Below are 25564 nucleotides of genomic sequence, written 5' to 3'. Positions count from 1 at the left end.
GCACATCAGTGATTCCAGGGAAGTTCACAAAATTAAAATGATATAACACAATTAATATAAAACAGAACTAGATAAAAATGCAACAGATAAAACCTGATAAACAGTGGTTATAAAAGTATAGCAGAATAAAAATGTCTTTGCCTGGCATTGAATTTGGCACCAGTCAAGTCTTTGGAATGAGAAGTCTACAAATGAAGTGCCAGAGCCAACTCACCTGAATTGCCACATGTCTCACTTCAGGTGGTGGTAGCACCTGAACAGATGGTACTTGGGACACATCTCACTACTGTACTAGCAGAACTAGCAGTGTCCAAGTCAAGGCAAACATGAACAATTTTATTATTAGCAAATATATCACATTGTGTTTTTGAGGGCTTTTTCATGGCATTCTGTGGGCCAAGTTGAAGTAGGCTCTGAACCACCCAGAAGAGCTGGACTGTACCCGAGGATAAAATGGTAGCAGAGACAAATTGCTTCTTCTTCACCACCACCACTACCACCACCACCACCACCACTACCACCACCACAAGATAAGCTCAATAATGAGCTCTTAACTATGTTCAGTTGGTTTCACATCATGTTTTATGCCACTTGTTCAAGCCTGTTCAACTGTCAACTCTTGGCTAAACCAAGGAAGTGAATGAACTCTGCCCAGTGGGAGAGGGTATTTAGGATAAATCGTGTCTGCCGCCCCTGAAGTCCCTACATCCCAACTAGAGTGCAGACAGGAGAACCAGCCATGCCAACTGGGAACTCCCTGAGGGCTCTCAAGGAATCCTTCAGATTTCATCAGGCTCCAAGGACAGGTCATTTTAGGCGGTCTCCATGAAAAGACCTCCAAGGGCAGACTTGGAGAGGGGAATGTTAATCCCCTTCTGTTGGTCTACATCTCAGCAGGAAGTAGTCCAACTACAGCAGGGATGCAGATCCCCACCCTAAGCATTTGAGTCCCTCCATTTTTCTGAACTCCCCTGCCAAACCTAATAATCCATATCTCCCCTGAAAACTGACTTTCCTCTCCCCAAAAAATACTGAAGTGAGGAGTTGCTCCTCAAGATTTTCCTATTTCTACACCACAGAAAGAATACTATACAGAATAAATACCGCTGCAGCTATTATTCTGTACGGGATAGTGGTTTCTCAGCAGAATCTTGATGGTCTCTTTTTAATCAGCATATAACAAAGATCACTCCAATGAGGTCAGCTACTACTCACTAAGATAAACAAATAGTCACACACTAAGATAAAGAAATAGTCACACACTAAGATAAACAAACAGTCACACACTTCAGCTCAGCTACTGTATATGTGAGTGGCATAATACCACAACCGCAGCTATTCTGTGTGCTGTATCTCTGGACCTCTGTTTATCATTACCTATCCACATATCCTCACAGACATCAACCCAGAAAATGGTGTTTATGATCCAAGAGCATGGTTTTAATATAGCAAATAAGTTAAATGTTATTAGCTTCACACTGTTTTCAGAAAGTGCTACCCTTCTATTCATTTTATCTTATATCTACTTACACAGTACCTGTCAATGGAGTAGTCAAAACATCAGTTTTTTCATGCTTATTGTGGGTGACCTCTATGGACATGTCAAGAGTTGTCCATTTTGGAATTGTCCATTTTGGCTGCACCCAATGCACACTTACCTGGGAATAAGCCTCATTCAGCACAATGGGCCTATTTCCATACAGATGCATAGGACTGGCGTATTTGTTTGGTTGTTTCATTTGTATCCCACCAAGGAATTAAGGGTGACATTTTTCTCTCACAACTTTTTTAAAAATGTAGATTTGGTTAAGAGAACGGTTTTCCTTAAGTTACCCATGAGCTTCATAGCTAAATAGGGAGTTGAACCAGGGCTTTCAGATCCAGACCCAGCACTCTAGGTTCCCTTCTTTTGTTGCCTCTCTCTCTGAGGTGAGAAATTGCCCAGAGGTGAAGGAGAATGGGTAGGGTGTATACCACATGGACTTGCCTTCCAAGACAGTTTAGACAAAGAGCTTTTCCCACCTAAAGTGTATTCCATCCTTCTCCTTTGTGGGTCTTCAGACACATAGGAAGAGCCCATTAACAGACCCAGAACATGAATCCCTTTTATTTTGCTTTTTGTTTATTTTCCTGCCATTGGCCTGATTTGCCCCTTAACTTGAGTGATAGCCATTTAGCAGCTGAAGGATTTAACAGTGGGGATGGCTCTCTTATCCTCCCTGAGTTTTTAGAGCGGAAATTATCTATGAAATACGCTCACTAGATAACTAGGAATGTGGTCCTGTAGCACAGAGAGAGGGGAAAAGGTGCTGGAAAATGGTAGCCATAAGTGGGAGGAGGGATGGGAACCAGTGCCATTTATTCCTTTTGCAAGGGATAACCAGGAATATTTATCTATTTGTTTGCCCACTTTCAGTGTTTGGGCTGAGACGATGGAGGTGTTTTCTCCACTTACTGAGAGGTATCTGTCATTGGCACTATATGGGGACACTCCCCATCTATAAGTCCTGTAGCACATTATTGCAATATAGACTAGTTGAGGCCTTCAGTGATCTGACTGGCTGTTTCAAACTAGTGTGTAAACTTCAGTCTTTTTAATCTTTGCAGCTCCTAACCATATCTACTTCTCCTCTGCATAGTCTGTCATCTAGTTTTCCTTCCCTTCTCAGACTGTTCCACTTGCCCCTTGCCCCTGTCCCTCATGAATTTGGACTACTTCCTCTTCCAACCTTCCTTTCTTTGGCTTCTCTCCTGTCCAGTGCTGGTGTCAGAGATCAGCATTGCTGGGCAACTGCTAAGGATCCTGGTCCCTCAAAAGAGTCTAATGCCAATGCCTGAGCCAATCTCTGTAGCCACAGCCTTTGTTCGCTGGTACTCTTTCAGCCAAGAGAGGCCCTCTTTTGTCATATTTTCTCTCCTCTCATCTACCAAGGTAAGCCCACATGAAATATGGGGGTTGTTTTTCCCCCCAAATAAGAGCTGGACTATGCTCCTGCTAGCTGCACAAAGAGGCAACTTTAAAAGTTATTACTTTCTTATATTTGAATGAATCAAATATTTCATTATATTTGAAGGACTATTTTGATTCATTAGAAATGTTCTTCTGACTAATCAGGCAACAGATATTCTAAGAAACTGCAACTATTTTTAGCAAAAACATTTACAAAAACTGCAGGGTGGTAGGCAGCATTTTAGAAGAAAAAACAGAAATCCAACAGGTGCAGGAAACAAAGTTATTAAAGCAAATGGTATTATTATTATTATTATTATTATTATTATTATTATTATTATTATTATTATTACATTTATATCCCGCTCTTCCTCCAAGGAGCCCAGAGTGGTGTACTACATCCTTGAGTTTCTCTTTCACAACAACCCTGTGAAGTAGGTTAGGCTGAGAGAGAAGTGACTGGCCCAGAGTCACCCAGCTAGTATTATGGCTGAATGGGGATTTGAACTCGGGTCTCCCCGGTCCTAGTCCGGGGAGGACTAGGTATAAGTAAACCAAATGGTTTATTTAAAAAAATGGGGGGAAACAACGGTCTTTCCCCAATTTAATAAATGGGAGAAATCAACTATCCTGATTCGACCCAGCACAGCATCCCTCCCAGTGACTGTTGCTGGTATCTCCTTGCATTTCTTTATAGACTTTAAGCCCGTTTGGGATAGGGAACCGTCTTATTTATTTATTTAAAATATTTACATCCTGCCCCTCCAGTGCAATACTGCTTTAGGCAGCTCACAACATCTTCTCGTTCCTCTTGCTATGTAAATTGCTTTGTGAAATTCTTGTTTGAAAAGCCTAATAATAATAATAATAATCAGAGGCGGAGCCACCATTTGGCAAATGGGTTCAAAGAACCTGGGCCGCCGCGAATCAGGGGCCATGAGCGCAGCCTCAGACATGCCCCTCGCGTCTGACATCAGACACGGGGGGGGGGTTTGCTGGTTTAGCTCCTAAGCGGGGCTGCATGGCCCCATTCAGGAGTTAAAAGGCTGGCACTGCATTCGTGGCATAGCCAGGAGCGGCTCTTCCCTGCCTTTACGGCAGGGAAGAGCCGCTGCTGGCCGTGCTGTGAATACAGCGCCAGCTTAGCTCTAACTCCAGAACGGAGCCATGCAGCTCCATTCAGGAGCCAGACCACCCCCCCACCCCCGTGTCAGACATGGGGGCCAGAGTGAGCGGGGCCACCGCCGTGGCCGGACATGTGCCGCTGGCGGTCTGGCTCCGCCACTGATAATAATGATGATGGTGATGATGATGATGATATGGTATGTATGTATTATATTATTATATGGGCCCAATAATTAAAGTACCAAATCCAGTCAATAACATCTGGTAGACTTTGTGTAAATAGCATAATATAATATGGCAATTTGAAACCTGAAGCTGACCTTCTTCCTTTCCTTGGCCTGCAGCTTTCTCAGATCTCTGCCTCCTCCTTTCCTAGGCCTCTGCTTCTTCTGTCTCTCCATCCCTTAGTCTTTCTGACTGACCAGCTGCTCTGTTGGATCAGAACTCCTTAGCCAGTGGTAAACCAAGCCCATTCTGCCTGCCCCACCTCTCTATGGCATTATGGCAGCTCAGTCAAATGCTTTAGAGGCTGTCATCCTGATTAATGAAGCACAATTATAGGGGTTGTGGGGACACAACTGGGACCCTCACACATTTCCTCCACAACCCTGCATGAGCAGCATTGTCCAAAAGCCTTTAGACTGGAGCACTCCTTGTGCTCTGGAAGAGCACTGCAAGAGTGAAAACACACCACTGACCTAGATGCAGGATGATGGGGAGTGGGGGGTTGTGCGTGGACTCCCATCACACCCCTCCCTCCCCTAGAAGTGCAAGTGCTTCATTAGTCAGGATGTCAGCCAGATACTACATCCCCATTAGCACCACCATACAAATTGTTTATGGCCTTGCCCAAACTGAGTGCTGCCCAAGAAAATATCCAGCATCTTGTAGCTCTTCAGGATGTGAGTTGTAAGGACACATTTTGAACACATAACCTGCTTACTCAACTTCCCATCAAGGAATCTCTGATAAGTTTCCAAAGAATGCCAGTTACTTAAAACACAGTTTGAAAACCACTGCGATTCAATATGGACTGAAATCTGCCCTTACAACTCATATCCTGCAATGAAGAGCTACAAGCTGTAGCTCTTCATTGTGATTAACTGTGAGTAATTTCTGACCTCCTTTTCTAACATGGGTACCAGGCCAGCTGGGAGCACCCTTCCCATTGCACAGTTCTGTACCCCTTTATGCAACCTAATACATGTTGCAGTATTTAAAAACAACAAAACCACAAACACACACACCATTAGGCCTGCCAACCAGTTAAAAATGTAATTGATTAGCCAGCTAAGAGCTAAACAATCGATCAGCTAATCAATTATATATAAATTTGTTTATATAAATAAATTTACATATTGCAAACTTTCAGTGAAGGTGCTCCTTTGAGGAAAGGGGTGAATTTTCTTAACTATGAGATAACTTAACAAACAAAACTACCACTCTTTGGGGGGGGAAAGCTAATTTTAAGGGTGGGTTTTTAAAAATCACATCTGGGAACATGGACTGTTCTCTTTTATAGCAACATGGCAATATTAAAAAGTTCAGTGCCCATTAGTATTATGAAGATCCAGATTAAAATCCATTAATCAGAGTGGCAGTATTTAACTAATTAATCTGATTAAAAATCTTTTGATTCATTAAAAATGTGGTTCTGACTAATCAAGCAACAGATATTTTAAGAAACTGCAACTATTTTTTTTAAACAAAAACTATTTATAAAAAATAAAGGTGGCAGGTAGCATTTTAGAAGAAAAAACAGACATCCAACAGATTCAGGCAACAAAGATATTAAACCAATGGTATGAATCCAAATGTGTTTTGAGCAATTAGCTTTTCATCAGTTAGCTGCCAGAAAAAGAAATAGTTCGTATCTTTTGCAATTTCTTAAATAACTAGATCCAAAATCAGCTGACACCTACAACGGTAGCTAAACTTGCAATGGATGCAAGCTCTTCCTTTTTAAAGAGCTAATTGCTCAAAATGCATTAGGATTTATATAAACATAGACGTAGACTAGGTTGCAATCCTTTTGGTAGGTTCTGCCATTTTAGAAGAGCTATTATGCTGTCTCTCGGGCAGAGAGGGAATGCTCTTCTAAGAGGATTCCTGCTATGACAGATGTGCCCACCACATAAAAGTTTACTTTTTTCTTCAGCACTATTATTCATATGCAAAAATTATACAGATTTAACTGGTTTAGATTAATTGAACAGAATATCTTTAATTGGGCAATAGCTCTAATAATATATTCACATACTGGTTTGAACTGAACATTTTCTACTCTGCTTGCCTGTGGTTCTTATTACTAGGAAGTGAACAATTATTTCACTCCAAAAAGGCCAACTACGTGTCTCCTTTGGCTACAAACTTGAAGAAAAAGCCAACTCTACGGGATTTTAAAATCCTATCTGGGATAAACGAGAGGGAGTGTTCTGGGTCACCTTTATCCCAAAGTCATCATTGCTTCTTTTCAGCTCCATCAGTTAATCAATGGGCAAATTATATTCTGTGATTAAAACTGTGATCATCAGGCCAACAAAAAAGCAGGTGCAAGTTTGGGGATGCTCCTGGACTTGGCATCATCCCTGGATCCCGCGTGAACCTACCCAAGCCCTCAGACTGACATCTCAGGGCCTGCTCTCTGGCCCTGCACTTACACAAATAAAATTGGTGGGAACCAGAGAGTCAGAAACAGGGCCTTTTCTGTGGTGGTGCCACAGTTGTGGAACTACTTGCCTGGGGAATTAAGACAACCCTGCAGCCTGTTTTTTAAGGACAATCTCACGACATCTTTATTCTTCCTGACTTTTATTTGATTTTCCTGTTCTTCTATATGCTTTTGATAGACTACTGATGTTGCTGAAGCAGGGTCCACCCTGGTTGCATATGAATGGGAGACTTGAGGTGTGAGCCCTGTAAGATATTCCCCGTAGGGGATGGAGCCACTCTTTGAAGAGCATCTAGGTTCCAGGTTCCTTCCCTGGCAGCTCCAAGATAGGGCTGAGAGACACTCTTGCCTGCAGACTTCTTCTTCTTATTATTATTATTATTTCTTGTTTACACAGTCAGACAGGTGTTATTGACTGGTTTGTTTTATCCAGACATTGAGTCCTTCCCAAGGACCTGGGATGCCAGAATTTTATTGTCAATGGTTATAGATATCGTCGCAGAATATAGGCTGTTCCCAGTAAAGCTGCTTTTTGTAACTGGCTGATGGTGATTTCTGTGGCCCCTATGGTGTTGAGGTGCTCTTCAAGGTCTTTTGGAACTGCACCCAGGGCGCCAGTTACCACTGGGATTATTTTGATCTTTTTCTGCCACAGCCTTTCAATTTCAATTTGTAGATCTTTGTATTTGGTGATTTTTAGCTATTTCTTTTTCTTCTATTCTGCTATCCCCTGGTATTGCTATGTCGATTATTTTGACTTGTTTTTCTTTCTTCTCGACTACAGTGATATCTGGTGTATTGTGTGGCAGATGTTTGTCTGTTTGTAGTCGGAAGTCCCATAATATTTTTACATCTTCATTTTCTTCAACTTTTTCAATTTGATGGTCCCACCAATTCTTGGCTACAGGTAGCTTGTAATTTTTGCAGATGTTCCAGTGTATCATCCCTGCTACCTTGTCATGCCTTTGTTTGTAGTCAGTCTGTGCGATCTTCTTACAACAGCTGATCAGGTGGTCCACTGTTTCATCTGCTTCTTTACAAAGGCGGCACTTGCTGTTTGTTGTGGATTTTCCGACTTTTGCTCTTATTGCATTTGTTCTTAGTGCCTGTTCTTGTGCAGCCAGTATTAAACCCTCTGTTTCTTTCTTCAAGTTGCCATTCTTAAGCCATTGCCAGGTCTTGGTGATGTCTGATTTTCCACTTATATTGTGTAAATATTGACCATGCAGGGGCTTATTTCTCCATTTTTCTGCTCAGTTCTTGACTTGTTCTTTCTTGTAGGCCTGTTTTGTTTCATTGGTGTTGAATAGTTTTGCGTTCTTGACCATTTGAAGTGCATCTTCTTCACTGTCCCTTATATATTCTTCAAGGCCTCTTTTCTCCTCCTCGACTGTTTGATGGACTTGCAGCATTCCTCTTCCACCTGAGCTGCGAGGGAGGTAGAGCCTATCTACATCACTGCGGGGGTGCAGAGCATGATTGAAGCCATACTGTTTGGTGTTTTCATTCTTCAGCTTCTTGTCTTTCTGTTGTTGTTGTTGTTGTTGTTGTTGTTGTTGTTGTTGTTGTTGTTATTATTATTATTATTATTACATTTATATCCCGCTCTTCCTCCAAGGAGCCCAGAGCGGTGTACTACATACTTGAGTTTCTCTTTCACAACAACCCTGTGAAGTAGGTTAGGCTGAGAGAGAAGTGACTGGCCCAGTGTAGACAATACTGAGCTAGATGGACCAATTGTCTGATTCAGTATATGGCAGCTTCGTATGTTCCTTTAACTTTGAATTCTTGCTTTTAATTATTGATTTGTAAGTAATTGCTCCTTGCATAGCCTTTCAAATAGCACTGTTTTTTAAAAAGGGAAATAATGAGAGGAAATACAGTTAATGACTTCCTCTTGTAGAAACAGAAACTTACATGGGGCAATTCACAGAGAGGCTAGACAAGAAGCAATTACTCATTAATCCCATGGTCAGAATCAAAAGAAGTAGTAAATTCGTCATTCCTGTGAAAACAATTTAGTTTAAAGGCACAGGTGTTCTAAAAAAGCCCTTAATAATGCTTTTGCTGATCATACATGACAGATTGGAGCTAAAATTGCAATATTATTATTTTAAAAATGCCACAAATCAGGCCTGAAAATACACAGAAAAGGTCAGGGTCCCTGATCGCCTGTACAGAGCCTATGTACATACAATTTAGACTAATTTAGGATATTTAAGAAGTTATGCTGAGCACACACAAGGAAGCAGGTGTGCAGTCCTACTGGGGGCATAGCTACAATTGAATGGAGGGGATGTCTCTGGGCCCCTGAGGGAAGGGGGGGCTCGACCGGGTGACAGCTTGCTCATTGATCTCCCCCTCACATGTCTCTGAAGAAAGTGTGGAGGGTAAGGGCCGATCTTCACTTTTTGTCCCAGGGCTAGGGATGTGCATACAGGGTCAAATCTGAACAACCTCTGCTTCAGCTCAACCCCGGACCAAACACACCCACCCACCCCAGTTCGGGGTGAGCCAAACACTTTTGGGGAATTTTTTTTAACTTACTCCCTCTGGGGGTCTTCTCCAAGGTAGTGTGGGGGGTGTCAGTGGAGGTTCCCCCTCCCCCTGCCAGTCTTCCTTTTTGTAAAAGGTTCAGGCATCTTCAGTCCTTTCCAAGCCTGTTCCCCAGAGCAGTGGCCATTTTAGAGGCTGACGTGCCTGCACAGTAGGACCCTGCATGGCTGGGTCATGACCCAGGCCACACAGAGTCCCACTGCGCAGGCGTGGCAGCCTCCAAAATGGCCACTGCTCTGGGGAATAGGCTCGGAAAGGACTGCAGATGCCTGAACCAGGCAATTTTTTTACAAAAAGGAAGGTTGGTGGGGGGAGAGGGAACCTGGAGAAGCCCCCTGGAGGGGGTAAGTTAAAAAAAATAAAATAATTTTCCCCCAAAATGTTCAATGAACCCGCCCCCACAAAACTGAACCAGACAGGAGATGGTGGGTTTTGAAGGGGGCCCAAACCCAACTGGCCTGGTGCAGTTCAGGTCTGGTTCAAACTCAAACCGAACCGGGCCAGGTGATTTTGTGCACACCCCTACCCAGGGCCCGTTCCATGCTTGCTACGCCCCTGAATCCTACTTCACACTGCATGCATTCATCATAACACGTGAAGAGCAATTGTGTAACGAGGTTCTGTTCAAGCCATTTGAAACTGGAGGCAAGCGATGCCTAATGTTTCTGTTATATTTTCCAAGCAACATTGCTTTCTGAAGTATTAAAATATGAGCCCTAGCCCATTTTCTCACTTGGCCCGCAAAAACTATCCAACCAAATATACAGACCACCTGAACTAGAACGTTCGAGTAGATATCAGATGTAAAACAGCAGTTAAGACAATGGAAAACAGAATAAAAGAGGATAAGATACATACCAAAATATATTAAAACACACTTTGGGTGAACTAACAATTGACTGTTCGGTGGCTTTTGTTGCCAGGTGGCAGCATACAGAATGTAGCTATCTAACAATACAAATCCATTTTAGTGTATTTGTGCTATAATGCTGAGACTTAACATAAACCATAACATAAACTTAGCATAGACAAAACTTTGCAGAAGTGTCCAACGAATCTCACCTTTTCTTATTGAAAAGAACATGCAAAAGCATCTTTATGGCATAATCTTGATTCCTTCACAGAAATTGCAATGGGGAAGCTTCCTATGTGAAACAGGGATGAATGTAGTAGACTTAGGGACCGCCTGCCAATAGCCCTTGGGACAAAAACTCCATTTCAGGCTGGATTGTGTCTTGACACCCTCCCTCTTTTGGAGAAATTTGAGCATAGACTCTGGTGGTGGCATCTTTTGGTTTGAGGGCCATGAACAGAAACACTGGAAGCATTTTGTCGTTCAGCCCAAAGTGAGGCTTTGAGTGGCAGTTGCATGCTCATCTTCTCAGAAGAACAGCCCAAGGTTCCATCCCAGAGTGTGGTTTGTTGAAAGACAATAGAGTAGAAGGGAGGCTTTCCTCCCACTGATCATTGGGATTGTGGGCAGAGGGATAAGTTGCAGAGGTTTGCTCACACACAACTACAGGGCCGTCTGCTGAGCAGCCATTAACTCTTATAATAGAGGATTTGTTTGCTTTACAGAAATAGCCCACAATCATTAAATAGCAAGTACATAAACAATCACATAACAAACAAAAACAATATGCAAAGTGCATTAGAAGAGCAGCCTACCAGCTGCCACTCAAGTCGATGTCCTTTGAACATAACGCAGATGCACAAGGTCTACGTTTAAGTAGATAACCAGCTTGGTGCCAATTTGGCTCGGAAAATACATGCACGAGAACTTCTTGATCTAACCCTGCTCCTTTATTTCACAGTGTGCAGAACTGGTCGACGTGATCCCTCCATTCCTGCCACTTCTTTCTCCATCCCTTTGGCTTCCTCTTACCTATAGTATGACCAGGTGCAGTCACTCCTGTCCCACTCCCATCTGGTGTTGGGTGAAAAGGCTGCTGCACTTTGGTTCTGATGATCCTGCCAAAAGAAAAACAAGTGTATATTAGTTGGAACATGTATGAAGCATTTTCACTGCCAATGAAAACTCAGACGTTATACATGAGCACATTTTATGTCTATCAAGCACAGAGGAAGATGTGAAAATGAACCAGTGCTTCCTTTTAACTGAACATCTTTATTCTCAGAATCAACTAAGGGTCAATGTTCTCTAGGTATGGCATTCCCTCCCCCTTTTTTCTTTGCTATGTCCAAGAACCTATGCAGCCTGGCTGCATGTTTGATGTGGTACAAGCCAGGAAGCTGCACTTTATGTCTTGGAGATCAAAAGACACTCTGCTCATTGCACCCAGGGAGCCTGTCGACTACTCAAGTCTTAATAAAGCACCTGTCTAGGAAAATAATCCCCTTCTTAGAAGAGGGACAAGAGTAATGTCATGGGTTCAAGCTTACAGGGAATTGGAGGACTCAGCCCTCAGGACTGTAATTTTTCCTAGCAATTTTAGCAAAATATAAACAATAAAAGTCACACAGGAACAAGAAGGGACTGTTGGAACCTTTTCACTGATGACAGATGCAACAAGAGCAAAAATAAAAAATGTATATACAGTACTTTACAGAGTAATTAAAAAATGTAGGACTCTGCCCCAAAGCCTTACAATCCAAATACTGACAAATGAGAGAGGGGGGGTGAATGAGGGGAAATTAAATTATGCACTGACTGAAGAACATGAGGTGGACTCTAACAATCTTTCAGAAGGACAAGAAACTTTATTACGAGACACACATAGGATATAACTAAGTATAACATAATGAGACCGGGCAGGTAAGGCATTGAGGGGGTGAGACTGGTTAAACTCACCTTCTCCCCCCCCCCCCACGATGAACATTTGTGTGTTCCTGGGATCATGAACCACACTCCCAGACAATATTTATTATTATTATTATTACATTTATATCCTGCTCTTCCTCCAAGGAGCCCAGAGCGGTGTACTACACACTTGAGTTTCTCTTTCACAACAACCCTGTGAAGTAGGTTAGGCTGAGGGAGAAGTGACTGGCCCAGAGTCACCCAGCTAGTTTCATGGCTGAGTGGGGATTTGAACTTGGGTCTCCCCGGTCCTAGTCCAGCACTCTAGCCACTACACCATGCTGGCACCAGTCTCTGTGTGCAGCCAGGCTGGAAGCAAGCCCAGTTAAGGGAGTGCTCGCTCCATTAACCATGGCTAACGGCTGGGTTTAAAAGCCGGGCTAGGTGCACTGCCCAGTAGTTCTCATGTGTACCCTAACCCAGGCTAAGCTTTCCTAGCCTGGGTTAGGCTGCACGTGAGAACAGCCTCCATGATTTCCAGGTTGTTTTTAAAATATCCAGCGTAGTGACAAGAAATCTGATCCAGGGGTTTAATCCTTGCCTGCTGCCATTTTCTCAATTAAACCCACATGCCCCCACCTCAAAGTTCCTATTGCCCCATAGGGGGAAACATACCTATATGTTGGATACCTTTATGTTTCTTTCCTGTGGAGAAAATAGAAGCTTCAAGGAGGTGGAATTTTAACTGGGAAAATGGCAAAAGAAAAAAGGTTACCTGCACCCATTTTGGTTACAACTGAGTTTGCATATCTCCCCATAGCTGCTGTGTGTGTGTGTGTGTGTGTGTGTGTGTGTGTGTGTGTGTGTGTGTGTGTGTGCAGATCTCCCACACCTAGCTTAGTGTTTGGGAGAGCTCCCTCTCTGCAGTCAGCAAGACTGCAGAGAGGTGGGAGAGCTGGATATTTGAGACGCCTTCTTTACAGAAGTACAGCCCGCACAGCCAATCAGGCTGGATTGAGGGAGGAGTTTCCTCCCTCAACTCCAGTTATGTGGAGCCGAAACTGTGGTGCCAGTATTTGGATGCAACACTCTGATTGATTGATTGATTGAACCAAAGGTTCAGAGTAGAGTTTGGAAAAGGAAACCATGGGTCTCTTAACTCCAGTTTCGTCAATTTGGACATGCGGCTTGGGAAACCAGAGGTGAAGGGACCTCCAGTTTCCTAGTACATCCAAATTCAGCTGCAGTAAAAATATTAAAAATCAGCCTCTAAGGGCTTTGGACCAGCTCTGTATAAGATGCAATTAGTGTCCAAGACTTGGACAAATAGAACAGAGCAAGACTTCTAATTTGTATCTGCTTTGCCTGATGGCTCATGAAAGGCTTTCCCTCAGGACAATCAAAGCTCATGAGAGTTTAGTTCAGTTGTAGTACACAGTTCTGATGTAGAAGGATGAAAAGTCTCCCTCCCCCAACCCCATTTCCAAGATTAATATTTTCTCATTGTGCATTTCTAGAAAAGAAGGAAATCAATATCCATTAGATACCACTGGAATACACAATGCAGGTAAGCTCAGGGAAGAGACATGACATAAGAAGTAGGACTTGCTGGTTCAGTTTCATTTGTGCCATTGGAATAGAATTGAGGAGAATATGACACAAGTTGTGCCAGCTGGTGAGGTCAACAGATCTCCATCACTCCGTAGAGCAAAGGTGGCTAAACATGTAATAATCTTGTAGGCACTGTACATTTTCTCAAGACAGGGTTGTGCTGCATGAAGGGGTTAAGCTATAGGCTTCATGGAAAAGATAGGTTTGAGGTGGCATTTGAAGGAAGAAAGAGAAGCAACAGCATGGGAGGCGGCTGCATGGAAGCAAGGGAGAAAGCAGAAACATATTTAAAGAAGCAGAATACCTTCATGGAATTGACCATGGAAGAATAAATACTGCTGTTTGAGGTATGGAAGAATAACAGTGCTATCGTTTGTTGCTTTGAAAGAAGAACACCATGATGCCCATATCTCATTCATTCATTCATTCATTCATTTTCTATACCAAAAATGCTCAAAAGTCAACACACCATACCAAAAAAAGCTAAAAAGTCAAAACACTAAGATTAATAAACCGCCCAGAGACGCAAGTTTTGGGCGGTATAGAAATGTAATAAAATATATATTTATATTATATAAAACAAATTAAACACAAATAAACAAATACAGGAAATTTGATCAACTCATAGAAGCTGAAGTGCTTATTGCAATAGGAACGATAGTGAGGAGATAGCACAAACCTCTGGAGATAGGGAGTTCCAGAATCTAGGTGCGGGCCACCACTTGAAAGGTCCTTCTAAATTGCTGAGTGTGCAATTTCTCGCTCACTGAATTTCTAAATACTTGTTCATTTTACTGTGGACTTTATTCAAACCTTAAATGGGTACTTAATGATTCTAAGCTTAAGTAAACTATATAATCCTAGCTAAACTGAGTATGCAGAGCAGGGTTAGCTATGTTGGTCTAGCACCACAAAGGAGACATAATAGCCAACTCTATGGGCAGCATTCTCTTCTTCCCTCTCCCACCGCCACTTCTCCCCCTTTCAAAAATTTGGGGCTGCCCCTGCCACCACCAAATAATTCCAAGGTTTAGCAGAGCAGCCAGATGAGGGGGTGGAGGACAAAGGGGGAAGGAGGGTGGGAGTGGTACCTTGCCTTATACTCCAAGATGCCTTGGGCCACTCCTGTTACAGAACCATTTTAATCTGAATGAAACAATCCATTTCATCAAGTACACTATAATTAATGAAAGTTTTGGTTACAATAAATGTGTTAGTCTTTAATGCACAAGGGTCTTTGTTTTGGGTCCTGCAGACTAACACGACCCCTCTGGAAGCACATACTAACAGGCCTTAAAGACTGTTCTTCTAAGGGCTGAACTAGAGCTGACACAGGTGGCATGTGGAGTGTCTCCTGGTCATTTCCATTTTTACTTTAATGCCACTGTAGGATCTTCAGATTTGGTCAGAACACAGACTTGGGGAAGAAGTGCTTAACCCTTTCTCCATGAGCCATTTTCCCAATCAAAATCTGCTTTCCCATTTTTCTCCTGCAGGGAGAAATGCAGCTTAGGGAAGTAAGTAACTTTGATCAGGAGCACAGCCCCAGGGGAAAAGGTTAAGTAGCTCTTTGCTCCTGCATCACTGCTCCTCCAATCCAGTTTGGAGCCCTCCATTGCATTAAAGGTTTGTTTTGTTTTGTTTTTAAAGCAGCTTGAGATTTTCTCTCTACAATTGTACAACATTTTAGGATGTTTAAGCAATTTCCCCATGGTATCTTGATAACATGTACAGGATTGTGTTCTGCAGCTTTATACAAATTTACCAGGAAGTTGTTTGTCAGAATTAGACAATAACTGACAAAAGACGGCCAATTCCACTCATCTATTAGAAAAAAGAGACCAGTCCTTTAGAAAAATTCACGGAATACCAAGAGCTATTTGCCAAGTTAGCAAAATACAACCTCCACATACCACATTCAGAGCTAGTATCTGACTCAGTACCTGATGCTGGGGACCAGTGTTCCCTCTAGAGTGTGTGCACATGCGCGTGCTCACAAGTTTTTGGATGTCCACTCAGTTAATTTTAGATGCCACTCTGGTGGAATCAGAAAGGCTCCACTCTGAATGGATGTGTGCACATACTGCCTTCATACTGTTGCCCAGAACAAAACTCATTCCGCACAGAGATGAGAAATATTGGAGAGAACACTGCTGGGGACAGACAATGAGAGAACAGCATTACAATAATCCTGCAATGTATTCTGCTCTATTATCAAAAGTTTGCAGATGGATGATCAGAATACATTAAAAATGAAACATGACACAGGGACTTGGTGGGCGGCAGGGGTGCGTGTGCTCCCACTACCATCATTAATACAGTTTTTTTTACAAAAGCCCTACAATGCTGTTCACTAAAGAATCAACACAGTTTTTATTTCATTTATACTGAAAGTCTGCGACAAATATTCCTCTCCAAAGAAGGAAAACACTTAAGCAATTCCAAAATACATATGTTGGATTCAGACAGAGGACTGGTGTCAGGTGCATTGTGGATATCTATCATTACAAACATGCCTTAGCAAATGTTTAAGGAATTATAGGCACTCCTCCATACTGGTTAAGTTGAAGAGCTGTGTGAAATGGCACAGTGTTAATTTGTGGGCTGCTTCAGCAGCTTGAAGCAGCCACTAATTTACTGCCTTGGGGGGTCCACTTTGCTTTGGCCCAGTTTGAAATGATCAATTTGATTTGGGCCAAGGCCTTGGCCCATCCCTGCTTCTCACCAGTCACCCAACTCTGAAGCGGCCATTGCAGCAGCCCCAGAAAAGACTATAGTTTCCAGGAGCACCCACACTATTCCTACGACTCCAGTGGGATTTGTTATACAAAAGCTCTCATTTTCCACACAAGCTGCCCATGCCAGTGGGGGGGTGGGGGTGGACCAAAGCAAAACTTTTGTGGTGAATCTGAAGCAGCCCAAACTAGTTCAATTCAGACCCAAACTGGACAACGGTTTAGTCCAGGCCAAATCTGATCAAATATAAATAGTACTCTGAAATGTCACACAGCCTTACTAAGGTGATTTTTAAACAACAACAATAAATAATAAATATCATGTTGTGGCATGTTCTGTGCTGTCATTGCTGTCTCTCTTTCCTTGCTTTCTACAAAGCAGTACATTTTGAAAGCCGTCAACATAGAGCATTGCTTCTAGGCATATGCAAAAGAGAGTATGACTGCATTTGCACGTAACGGAGAATCACGGCTCCATTGGACCCACAGTTCCACTCTTGCCCACTCTCCTGTCTGAATTCAGACATCATGGAGAGCTCCCTCTCTGCAGTCAGTGAGACTGTGGAGAGGAGGGGGAACCAGCTGCCTGGGCTTCCTTCTTTACTGAAGGACAGCCCCAGCAGCCAACAGCAGCTGGAGCAAGGGAGGAGCTTCCTCCCTCAACTCCAGTTGGAAAAGCAGCCAGACTGTGGTGCAGTGTTCAGACGTAGTGCTGGCACCACAGAACAGGAGGTCCAGGCACAGAACCTCACTACAAACCAAAGGTACAAACCAGAGTCTGGGGAGGGAAACCGCAGGTCCATTTTCTGTTGTGACTGCAGTTGCTTGCATTCGGACAGACAGATTTTGAAACCGGAGGTCCCATCGCCTCCAGTTTCTTTAAGTTACGTGCAAATGCATGTAATTTCTCTCCTTTAAACCACAAGATCCCACTTAATGGTTCACATTTCTTTCTTGCTGTACTGTCTATAGTATAGGCGTGGAAGAGTTCTTGGGCATTTCTCTTTTAAGCAAATCCCATTCCCTGTGAAATGCTCTAAATAATGAAAGTTATATGAGCACGATGTGTATGCTGGACAGAGGGGGTTATTCCCCTCTTTTAGCAGAGACTTTCCATTAATCTCTCCCCAACATTTTAAAAAAGATATTTCTGTTGTCCCCCTGTGTTTTTAAAAAATCTATTATCCCCTCTCATTTTGAAGATTTTTTTTCCATTATCCCCATTATTCCTCCATATTTAAAAATATATATCTCCATTATCCCACCACCATTTTACAGATATTGTTCCATTATGCCCTACCCCTGTTTTTTTTAAAGGTGTTCCAATATTCTCCTGGTTTTTGCAAGGATCTTCCCAATTATCCCCCCACCATTAACAGCAGGACGTACTCTAAAGCAAATGTGCAAATGACTGTACTGTTAAGCAGCTACTGCAGAAAAATATGGGGCTCAACAAGCCAGCAAACTCAACAAGAGCCAAGTTAAGCACACAACTAAGCTTGCTATGGTGGCTCAATTAATCCACACTGCTAAGGATAAAGATAAACACAGCAGCCATTTTTGCAAAAGAAAAACATGATACTGGGAAAGTTCAATCAGTCCAATTTGACATGTGCTATGATATGCCCCCTCAGCTGATTACTCCATTATAATGGGACTTCAAAGGCTAATAACTGAAGAAATATTCAACAGATTTCCCCCCCAAAACAAAAACACATACTGCTCTATAGATCTTATTTTTAATACCTTTGAAAAGGACAAAGTGTGGGGCAAGAAAGGTAGGCTACTCTTGGCTGAATATAAGTTGCCAGCAAGTGAAATCAGCTTCTTAGAGATCAGTTTTCAAACTGCTGTCTTGATCATTTCTCAATAGATATGCACCAGATTTGAAGAGTTTGTGGCACTTGTCACCTAGTTACTCTGTACCAAATTTCAGGTGGATTGGACACATGGTCTGATTGTTATGACTGATTTAGGGCTTATAGTAATAGAAGATGATTTCTATACCTCATCTAACTAGGTGAAAAACATGAAAACTAAACCACAACATACTGTAGCATCAGTGCACCCTCCCAACCAATGTCCCAATGACAATCTAGAGATCAAGCGAGAAATCAAGTCAGACAAAGTAGAAAATGTTATAACCATGGAGGAGAACTGGTCTTCTGGTAGCAAGTATGACTTGTCCCCTTAGCTAAGCAGAGTCTGTCCTGGTTGCATTTGAATGGGAGGCCACATGTGAGCACTGTAACATATTCCCCTCAGGGGATGGAGCTGCTCTGGGAAGAGAAGAAGGTTCCAAATTCCCTCCCTGGCTTCTCCAAGATAGGGCTGAGAGAGATTCCTGCCTGCAACCTTGGAGAAGCTGCTGCCAATCTGTGTAGACAATACTGAGTCAATACCAATGGTCTGACTGAGTATATGGCAGCTTCCTATGTTCCTATGGATGACTTCAAATACCCTCACACTAGGAAATGAAGGCAATTTTGTCTTTGACCTGAATTTACTAGATAGGATAACAGTTCTAAAGCACAACCAGTCATGGAACTGCTAAGAGAGGATGTAATCCTGAGAGACGCTGCAGGCCACTTGGAAGGAATTGATCAGATAACAATTAGACTGTGCAACCTTCAAGGACATATTTTCATGATGGACAGTGGGCTTCAGAGGGGAAAGGGATATTTGAAAATCACCCCTTTTCCCACCTGTGCAGTTCACATCCTTAGTCTGGAAGTCTACTGTTGTACCAGCACAGTGCTAGTCTGGATGTCAGCCAGTGGGTCTAGATGGCATTAACTTGAGTGTTCATAAATATGATTTTTTTAAAGAAAATAAAAGAAAAATTAACATTAAAATTGATCTCCCAACCACATAATTTGGAAGGCAACAAATGTTTAAAAAAGGATTCAGGGTCAATTATAGACCCCCCCCCCCAAACTTGTGCCCCTTGGTACATAACTTGGTACATAATTAGAAAGAGATTGGAAATAAAACTTTCAGTATTATTGTCACTGATTCCCACTATGCTGCCACTACATGTCACGGCCTGGTGTCAACCAGCCCTGTGATTTTTAAGTTTAACCACTGCTACCAAGTAGACATTTAGGCTTTCCCTGCTCAGTCTACTAAAACCAGCCTTCCAACTTCTCTTGTACTAAAAATTAAGTCGTGTGGTAAAGGATGTAGGAATGGCATGGAGAAAACAGGTAGAAGCTACAGATTTTTAAATACAGACAATAAATTTTACTTTGAAAACAGTTCAATTTAAAACAATAGTTCATTTGGGAGGGGGCAGCAGCCAGATGAGCACAAGGAAGAAATAAAATGTGATCCAAACTACGTGTTTAACACTGGGCCCTAACTTCAGAGTCCTTACCCAGAGTCTTCTGCAATCATCTCAGCTTCTCCAGCAAACCCAGCCTTAGGTCCACTCTCACTTCAAAGTTCTGGGGTTTCGATCCCAGACTGCTGGTGAGTGATTCAGCTCTCCAGAGAAATTGACTCTCTGCTAATGATTCTTCAGCCCTCCTTCTCAGCAACTCTTTTCACTTCTTCTTTCCCACTCCAGCTCTGCAACTCTTTCCAGCTCTGATGTCCACTTGACCTTCACTCTGACTCTTTCTGACTCTTCACTTCTCCAACTTGAACTGCACTAAACTCTACTGAAGGCAGCCTCCTTATATCCCCTAAATTATTTCCCATTTTCCCCAAACCATCCAATCAACACAACTTAAGTTTCCTCCATTCCATTCCACTTTTTAAAAAAATGCCCAATCAACTAAAACCCTCTCTTCCCTCCAAAATCAAACCAGTACAATTCATCTCCCTCCAAAACCAAACTGTAGTACAGGAGCTGTGAATATCTGACCCCTGCACAGCTTTTTAACATAGGGAGTAAGCAGAGCAATTGAGGCGAGCCTCACGATCGGTGAGACTCATCGAAATGAGGTCAGCTGAGAGAATGGGCTTGGCCCGCTCTCCCCGCAGACGATCTAGGCTGCAGCCCTGGGCAGCCAGATCGGTCGCCCACACGACTGCCAGCACTGTCACGGAGCTGGCGAGGGCTTTGGGGATCGGGGGCCGCATGGCCCCCGGAAGTTCCAGGATGCCCCGCGCAAGCACGTGGGGCATGCTGGAGAGACCCCCAGGGCAGGGAGGTTCTCACATTCTGCGAGCCCAATGGTTCTCATGTTTTGCCAAAATCAGGCTAGGCTCCCTTAGTCCGATTTTGGCTGATCGTGAGAATAGCCTCATTTTGTTACAAAAGGCTTGCACATAGAAATGCCATTATGTAAGTCTATGGGGTGAGTGTAACAACATTTGAAACACTGTGCACAATTTGGGTTTTCCCTTCTCAGTAAGGATAACATAGAGTTGAGGGGAAAATATCCAAAAGGACAAATAAAATGTTCAAGGGGCTAGGCATCTTTCTATGAGGAAAGGCTAAAGTACATGGAACTTTTTAGCTTAGGAAAAAAGTGATGGAAGGGTAGAGCTTGATAGAGGTGTAGGAAAATAAGGATTTGGTGAGAATAAATGCAGAAGCATTTGCCTCCGTTTCACTAATACTAGAACTGAATTGCCCAATGCAGTTTACTGAAGTAGGATCAGTAAGGAAGTACTTATAGGATCACACACAAGGAAGTACTTCTTTACACAATGAACAATTATCATATGAAATGCACTTGCACAATGCACTTGCACAACGTATGAGGCTGGCCACTAGCTTAGATGACTTTTTACAATATTGGACAAGTCTTGGAAGATAGGTCTATCAACAATTTTTAAGAATAATAGCTAAAATAAACCCACGTATTCAGAGGTAGTATACCTCTGGGGCCAGAGAACAGGGGACAGTTATTGCCTTCATGATGTTTGTGTGAGGCATGTGGCTGGTTGCTGTTGGAAACAGGATGCTAGATCAGATGAGTCTTTAATCTGAACCAGCAGAACAACTGTTATGTCCTTAAGTTGTGGTTTCAAGGTACTAGGGAGTCTGTAGTGAAGGAGGTAAGTTCTAGAGCTATACTACAGTTGAAAGCACAAAGGGACAGATATTACAGCTGTTCCTTGCTCCCACAAAGCACCCTGAAGTTATGCTTGTGTGAGCATATTGATCCCCCCTCCATATTTGTGCCCCCTCCCCTACAGCAGCCCCAGGAAGCAGTGATGGGGTACAGGCAAGGGATGGAAATAGAAAGCTATAAATTATTTGTGACAGGAAAGCAATAGTGCCGGAGAGCTACGCACAAGTCCTGTGTCACTATTAGATTCCTTTTAGCCTGATGACACTCTAAAAGAGGTTAAGTGTCTGATGGAATCCTATACGTAGGAGGCAGGGGCAGCCTGGGAGCAGAACAATCCACGGAGAGGGGCTATATCAATTCTGCAGGCCAATAATATTCCTCTCATTGATCACAGCCCAAAGTTCAAAAATCTCATTACAGCTTGGCAGACCTGGAACTTTTCAAAAATCAATAGAGTGATATAATGTATGTATACTTAGTATAAATGTATCTATTCATCAGTCCATCCAGCCAAAATCTGCCTGAGGGGTTCTGAATTAGACCTACACATTGTTTCATGTTCTGTTACATAGTAATGTATTCATTGTCATAAATGAGAACTGAAATGTCCTTGGAAGCCTTTGATGACACACACACAATAACAAGTATTTCCTATTATCAGTATCATCCTGGCATTGCAAGTTCCATTCATGCTGTGGGCCCTCCACTAAACATCATTCACCAGAAGTAATGCCACACAATCTCATTCCTGCTGGGCTCCCACCACACACAGACTAATTTTGAGAATGACATTTACTCAATAATTCACTCAATTGGCAGCTGGGCTGATCTCCCAGGTGCTATTCCTAATCTTTCTATATTCCCAAATATTCTGCCTCTGGATATCAAAGACTGGGAACAAAGAAGACAGAGTGGCCATCAGCCTCCATGCCCTCCTTGTGGACTCTCATGGACATCTAGTTTGCCACTGTTTGAAGCAAATGTTGGATTAGATAGGCCCTTCGTTTGAGCCAGCAGAGTAATTGTTTATAATGTTCTTACAATGTAGTTTCTAACACAAGTCCACACCTGACATGTTGACTAGTGTAGAATCCAAAGGAAAGAGTTGTGGCACAAAAGGACCAGGAGTATGATTAAGAATATTAATAGTTTAATTAAATAAGTCTTGTTTACAGAAAGGCAAGCACAGACTGCTTTCTAGTCTCCTGCTGCTTGTTTTTGTCTGCCCCGCCTCCAATCTGGGACTGAACTAAAAACTGTAAATAGTCTGGAACCTGGCCTGGATCAATGAATGGATTCACTAGAAAAACAACAACTAGCATAGCAGATTAAACAGGTGCCAGTGGGTTTTGTTTTTACTGTATTTACCTGAATCCAAGGCTAGGTCTTTTCCAAGTTCTTTGATGTTAGAAATGGGAGGGGTTGTCTTAAATTCAGGATGCTGTTCCTTTTGGATACGTACAGGTATAACCTATATTTAACCTCTATTTTTAAAAGGGTCATCTTCTATTCAAGTTAATGTGGTAGTTGCATATGGCATAATAGAAAATATATTTAATTAATAAGATGTTAAATGCAATGCACTTGAAATTATGAAAATGTCATACAGAGGCCCTTCATGTGGAAGGAGGGCCATTTTTGTTAGGAAAAGCTTCTGAATGAAAATTAGGACTTTAACACAATTAAGATACCTCTTCCCCCTTCAGCACTAGCAGCGCACATGCATGGCAGACATGTGACTTCCACTGATGCCTATCCCTTCTTTGCTGGGGATTTTGCACCTGGACAGATAATCCAAAACATGGGGCAGCCTGGGCCACCACTTACAGCTAAAACTGCTCCTTCTAGACACAGAAGCATTGTTGGAAGGAGCATTGCAGCAGGGACATCACATTTCCAAATCTCAGGTATGGCTGGGATTTACCAGGGCTAGGGAGTTTAGCCATCCACATAGTGTATTCCGTGCTGCACAGCATAAGAAAACTGTGGACTGGATTCTATGGAAAATCATTGTTATACAGGGTGCCATATAATGGCATAAACCATCCCTGCCTCCATGTTTCCTGCCAGAGGAAACATATTAACTCCTAGAAGAGCTTTGTCATGCTTCCTCTCTCAAGGTTTTTAAAAATATCTAAAGACCCATCCTTTTAGCGAGGCTTTTTAATTTTTTTATTTGCAGCTTATATCTGGTAGGCTTTTAACCTTTTAAGTAACACTTCAACTTTTAATTTGGCTTTAACTGGGTCCTGTTCTTTCTTTGTTTGTTTGTTTATTTAATAGATCAATTTTTATACTGCCTTTCATAAAACGTATCCCAAGGTGGTTTACAAAAATTAAAATATAATAAAACTCCATAAACATCACATTTTAAAAATTAAAATCAGTTAAAACAATAAAAAGCATAAAACACCAAAAATCAACCACCATAACAAAGACAAACAGAAGCAGGAAAGCTGAGAAACCTGGCAGCCCTTAAGGAGTGAAAGCCTGAACAAATAAAACAGAATTTAGTTGTTTTTTGAAAGCAGCCACAGATATCAAAGAGCAGACATTCCCTGGAAGAGTATTCCAGAGCCTGGGGCAACAACAGAGAAGGCCCTGTCCCACATGCACAAGAATTTAGCCTCTCTCAATGTTGGCATGCAGAGCAAAGCCCTGTTTGATTATCCTGTTGAATGTGTAGAAACCCTTGGGAGCAGGTGGTCCTTCTGGTATCCAGGGCCCAAACCATTAAGGGATTTAAAGGTAATAACCAGCACCTTCTATTGTATTTGGACACAAATTGGCTGCCAGTGCAGCTCTTATGCTCCAAGCAAGAAGTTCTAGAAAGAACCCTGGCAGTTGTATTCTGCACCAACGGAAGTTTCTGAATATTCTTCAAGAGCAGCCCCATGTGAAGTGCATTGCAGTAATCACATTTAGTAATGTGACTAAAGCATGAGTAACCATTGCCAGATCTGCCTTCTCAAGAAAGGGACGCAGCTGGCACATTCGCCGGAGCTGTGCAAAGGCACTCCTGGCTACTGCCTCCACCTCAGCATCCAAAAACAGAGCAGGGTCTGATTTTTATATGGTTTTACCTGTTTTACTGATTTTGTGAGCCACCCCAGCAGTATGACAGTGGACAGGCAGAGTTTAAATATTTTAAACCATCCGATCAATAACTTTCTAGCCATCATTGTTATGGAGCAAAGCTTTAAATATCGCAGCTCTGAGACAAGAGGAGCCTTGCACATACAGGGGGGGCCCATCCAAAGTATGGCTCAGTATTTGAAATGACCCAATCCTTTTCATTCAAGGCAAATTAAAAATATAACCCCCCGATCATGAGTTCTTTCAGTATTTGGGGTTACTACACTGATAAAGGAGGCAGTGATTGACATTCTGCACAGCGTTAAGCACATGGTGGAATGTAATCAATCAATCAATCAATCAATCAATCAATCTTTATTACGGCCACAGACCAGCATAAAGTACAAGGGTGATTACATATTAAAACTGAGAGTAGATAAAAGATGATTACATATGAAATGGTACATATTAATACTAAAAGGACTAAAAATACTAAAAGTAGTAGCTAATACACCAAAAGCATGAGGGCCTAAACGCCTGAGAAATAGTAAAAGGCATAAAAAGGCATAAAAGGCATAAAAAGCGGGTGGGGGGGGGATAAGAATGGCTGTAATAAAGTTAAAATACATGAGAAGACAGAAATAGATAAAATCCTAATAAAACTGGAAAACAGCCAGATTAAAGGTTATAAGGAACAGTAAAAAGGGAGGCGTGTGAGCAATTGCAAGGCCTGCCCAGAGTCACCGAGAGTCAGATTCAGGCTGCTGAAGGGAAGCCATGACAGCAAGCTAAAGTGAATGCCCTTCTGTACATTGGGACCTCCAGCTGGGTGAGGTCTGCTGCTGGAGAAGCAGAATATCTGAGCCCATCACTGATATGAAATTTTGGGACGCTGCTGAGATCGGTTTGGCGCTCGATGGCTATAATGCGCTGCTTGATGGTTGCTTTTGCCTGATCGTAGCCCATGCTGAGCAAGCTCAAGAGGGAAAGGTCCAGAGTAGCTATTTTTGTCTCAGTTGTCTGAATCCATCCAGAGTGATAATCATCATGTAG

The 25564-nt window shown here is 42.5% G+C and overlaps 1 protein-coding gene across 1 annotated transcript in view; it reads right to left on the bottom strand.

Moving 5' to 3' along the window:
• PAX2 (paired box 2) overlaps positions 1-25564 on the bottom strand; it is a 195338-nt gene that overhangs the window by 109148 nt on the left and 60626 nt on the right. The window contains exon 4 of the mRNA XM_053312133.1: positions 11188-11273. Within this exon, the coding sequence (XP_053168108.1) occupies positions 11188-11273 (86 nt within the window). The remainder of the gene's footprint in view (positions 1-11187; positions 11274-25564) is intronic.

Source organism: Hemicordylus capensis, chromosome 3, assembly GCF_027244095.1.
Source record: "Hemicordylus capensis ecotype Gifberg chromosome 3, rHemCap1.1.pri, whole genome shotgun sequence".
Lineage (NCBI taxonomy): Eukaryota > Metazoa > Chordata > Lepidosauria > Squamata > Cordylidae > Hemicordylus > Hemicordylus capensis.
This window is presented reverse-complemented; position numbering and strand designations above follow the sequence as displayed.